This window comes from Triticum dicoccoides, chromosome 3B (assembly GCF_002162155.2).
Source record: "Triticum dicoccoides isolate Atlit2015 ecotype Zavitan chromosome 3B, WEW_v2.0, whole genome shotgun sequence".
Taxonomy (NCBI): Eukaryota; Viridiplantae; Streptophyta; class Magnoliopsida; order Poales; family Poaceae; genus Triticum; species Triticum dicoccoides.
In genome coordinates this window covers 818555530-818559110 of record NC_041385.1, presented here as the reverse complement: position 1 = coordinate 818559110, position 3581 = coordinate 818555530, and the positions used below count along the sequence as shown (strand labels likewise).

At 45.3% G+C, this 3581-nt stretch overlaps 1 protein-coding gene across 1 annotated transcript; it reads left to right on the top strand.

Annotated features, from left to right (window-relative positions):
- The first annotated feature begins 373 nt into the window (after positions 1-373).
- On the top strand, positions 374-1554 carry LOC119282455. Its single transcript, XM_037562683.1, has 3 exons — positions 374-614; positions 700-798; positions 882-1554. The coding sequence occupies exons 1-3, from the start codon at positions 600-602 to the stop codon at positions 1407-1409; spliced, it is 642 nt and encodes a 213-aa protein (XP_037418580.1). The 5' UTR covers positions 374-599; the 3' UTR covers positions 1410-1554.
- The last annotated feature ends 2027 nt before the right edge of the window (positions 1555-3581 follow it).

Below are 3581 nucleotides of genomic sequence, written 5' to 3'. Positions count from 1 at the left end.
TTTGTTTTGCAGGTACATTGGTTGCCTTATGTGGAAGATCGTGACTTTGATCTTAATGAGATGTGCACGCGTGATAGCCATCTTTGGCGGGCGAGGTGCCCAATGATATGCTTCTTCGCAGTCGAGTGGCACTTTGTAGACCGTGTGGCAAGACAATTTGGAAAAAGACAAGGTATTCCAATTGAGGAGAGCAAGGAGGAAATGCTATCTCTGCATCGGTAAGCAAGCATGCCTTGAGTATGTAGTAGAGCATTGAATAAGTCAGTGTTTGCTAATGCTTTGTCCCGTGCATCATTTGTAGGTTCGATCGAAGGAACAATCAGGATATATCGGATTGGGCAAACAAACACCATGCGTGGATAGAAATTTGGAATCAAAGAGACACGTTAGTGCAATCAGAGAATAGACCTCACAATCAGTCAGCATATCAGAAGTATCAAGTGTGGTATGCGGATCGTTACCGGTTAAAGCTGAAGCCAGGTTGGACTCACGAGGAGTGGTCGGAGTTGGTGTCTGAAGACCCGGAGACTGCAGAAGGTTATCATACCTTCAACACGGCTGTGAGAGACACCAGAGGGGCTCATGTTGACTACGCACCGATGCATGACGAAATGGTAGTCTGTTTGACCTATTCTAACATACTTGCATCATGTTGTCTTTCTTTCAAATACATAAGTTTGGTGTGCTCATGAATTGCAGGGCAGAGAGTTGCTTCTGTGCGTCAACGATGCCAATGTTGCACTGAGTCATCCACCTGGTGGTGCATTATCTGAGAGGACTCTTAGGAGCACGATGGAGGTTAGTCGCAATATATTATAAAAGTTTTTTTCGCGGATTAGTTATTTGCATCTCATATCATAGCATATTTTGTGTTGTCGTAGAAGTTCAAGAAGCGGTTCCATAAGATGGCAGCTATGCTTTCTTGCCATGGTGCTCAGTCCAGTGACGTGTATGCACCAGGTAGCCGCGCCGCCAGAGCTAATAAACGGCGTTATGTCCAGAACGAAGAGGACATAGAGGAGGAGGTCAATGAAGAGGAGCCAGCACATCAAGAGGAGCCAACACATCATGATGAGCATGAGTATGATGCAACACATCAAGAGGATCATGAGTATGATGTTGATGCTCCACAACCATCACAGGTTACACAACCGACACAAGGCAATGCCCGCTCTAGAAAAGGCAAAGCAATAGCTAAGACACCGGGCCAGAAAGGTAGAAAGAAGATATGGAACACTCAATTCCATAGTCCGGAGTATCCTCATCAATTTATGCCTGCGGGAATGCAAAGATATAAGTCGAACATTGATGCAGAGGCGGAGGAGGCTAGCGAAGAGGAGGAGCATGAGGCTAGCGAAGAGGAGGAGCATACACTTGCAGATATCGTGAAGAGAGGAAGGAAGAAGTGAGCTTGTTGTAGTTTGTTTCAATGAGCTTGTTCTAGTTTGTTTCGACGAACCTGGTGTAGTCTCTTTCCATGAACTTGTTGTCGTTTCTTTCCATGAACTTGTTGCCGTTCGAATTAAGTTGTACCGGATTCGTGAAGTTGCTATGAATGTTTGACATGAATGATGTGATTTATGTTAATTGTTGTTTCCTGTGATTTAGTCATTTATATGAATGTTTATATGAATGTTTGACATGAATGATGAAATCTGTACTTAGTCATCTATATGCACAGGGAGCCAGACGCCAGGGTCCTTGGCGTCTGGCTGTAAGACAGGGGACCAGACGCCAGGGTCCTTGGCGTCTGGCTGTAAGTCAGGCGACCAAACGCCAGGGTCCTTGGCGTCTGGCAGTCTACTGACACCAGAAACAGGGTAAAGCAGGGGAGCCAGACGCCAGGGTCCTTGGCGTCTGGTCCTGGTGCAGACAATACTTGCTTTTTCACTTGTAGTTTTGTCTTTTCACTTGTAGTTTCGAATAACATACATACATAAGCATTGCATAGTCTTTTCATAACACTATAGTTGACAAATGACAAACATAGTTCAAATTACAAACTTAGTTCATGACCACGATGGTCTACGATACAATGTCTCGAATGACATAGCAAATTACAAACATAGTTCAAATTACACAAATAGTCTCGAATGACATAAGTAGTTCATGACCACGATGGTTGAAACGACATGAACATCACATATAACTCGGTTTCCTGTAGCAATGCAAGTCAACAACCCTTTTCCATTTCCATTCTTCCAGCATTTCTTGAATCTTGTCATCATTAGTTATGTCAACCAATTTTCTTTCCCCGGGGCCATCTGACTTCCTCCTGCTGACGTAGTACACAAAATCCTCTTCCTTCAACCCTTGCTTCAACATGAATTTAGTCTTCAACCAATCGAAAGTGAGGTCCACTTGACTAACTTGCACAATACATGGAGACAAGCCATGCACATGAACAACAGGGCTAAGCACCCACTGAGTTTCGTTAGCCATCTACAGCACACAAATCTCTTAGTAGCTAACCTATGATACATTAAACCACGAGGAAAACAAACTAGGGTTTTCACAAAAGTATGATAAATTAAACCAACCAAAAAATGGGGGTGGAGTTGATTTACCTTCTAGTCTCGAAATCCTGAAGATCCAACGGTGAAACCGGACCGATTTGTGAGAGATCTGAGGGGGGGGGGGTTAGGGTGCTGGACGAGGGAGTGACGTTGGCAGGGCTAGAGGTGAGAGTGGGTGGATATGAGTGAAATGAGAGGGGTAGAGGTGGAGATGAATGGATGAGAGGGGTAGAGGTGGGCCCAAAATCTTATCCACTCGAATCTTATCCATTAGACAAGAATGCTTTTTGGACACCAGACGCCAGGGACCTTGGCGTCTGGGTGTCCATCAGACACACCAGACGGCCTGTCTGGGTGTCCACCACCGTCACCTCTTCCACCTCTTTCACCATCGGTGCCGCCTCCACGACTTGTTTTTCTTTTTTTGGTTTTCTTTTTTTTGCATGTCCGCTCATTGTGTCCCCCTTCACCGCACACCCCACAGTTGATAATGTCAGGAGCCTCCATGAAATGACCGCTACCAAATTGTTTCATGCCAGTGTATCCAGCCAGGTCATCCATATCACCCCTGAACCTCTTAGTTCTCCTTCTACCCTTCGTCTCCACCTTCAGAAGAGGGTCTGGCCTAATATGAGGGCCATGGTACTCAGGCCACTGTGATTGGTCCAAGAAAGGGTGAAATCTTGGCGCCCATGTCAACCTAGTAGCTTCCACATGGAACTCTTGCATCCTCACGGTTTTTCCATCATTAACATGTATGTTTCTCGCCTTCGCCGCCGTTATCAAATGCGAGCATGGCCAATGATACTTACTAGGCCTCTCGCACTGGCACCACCGAGTCTTCAGTTTCACCTCAAATGCAGCACCACCATATTGTCTACCATCTCGTGTTGTGCCACCTGGCTCATCAATTTGATAGATCATTTCAAGTCTATCGAATACGATAACTTGTTGTCGTGAAGACTTGCTTGCTTGTAACTGCAACCATTCATCAACCTTTTCCGGATAATCCTTTTTTTCACCTATCCATTTTGCAGTCTCTTCAGAATGCCTCTGAAAGTACTC

Excerpts from the sequence above, each read along its gene's own strand:
- LOC119282455 (XM_037562683.1), top strand. Across the intron at positions 799-881 it reads CTCTTAGGAGCACGATGGAG|AAGTTCAAGAAGCGGTTCCA; the intron begins GTTAGTCGCAAT and ends GTGTTGTCGTAG.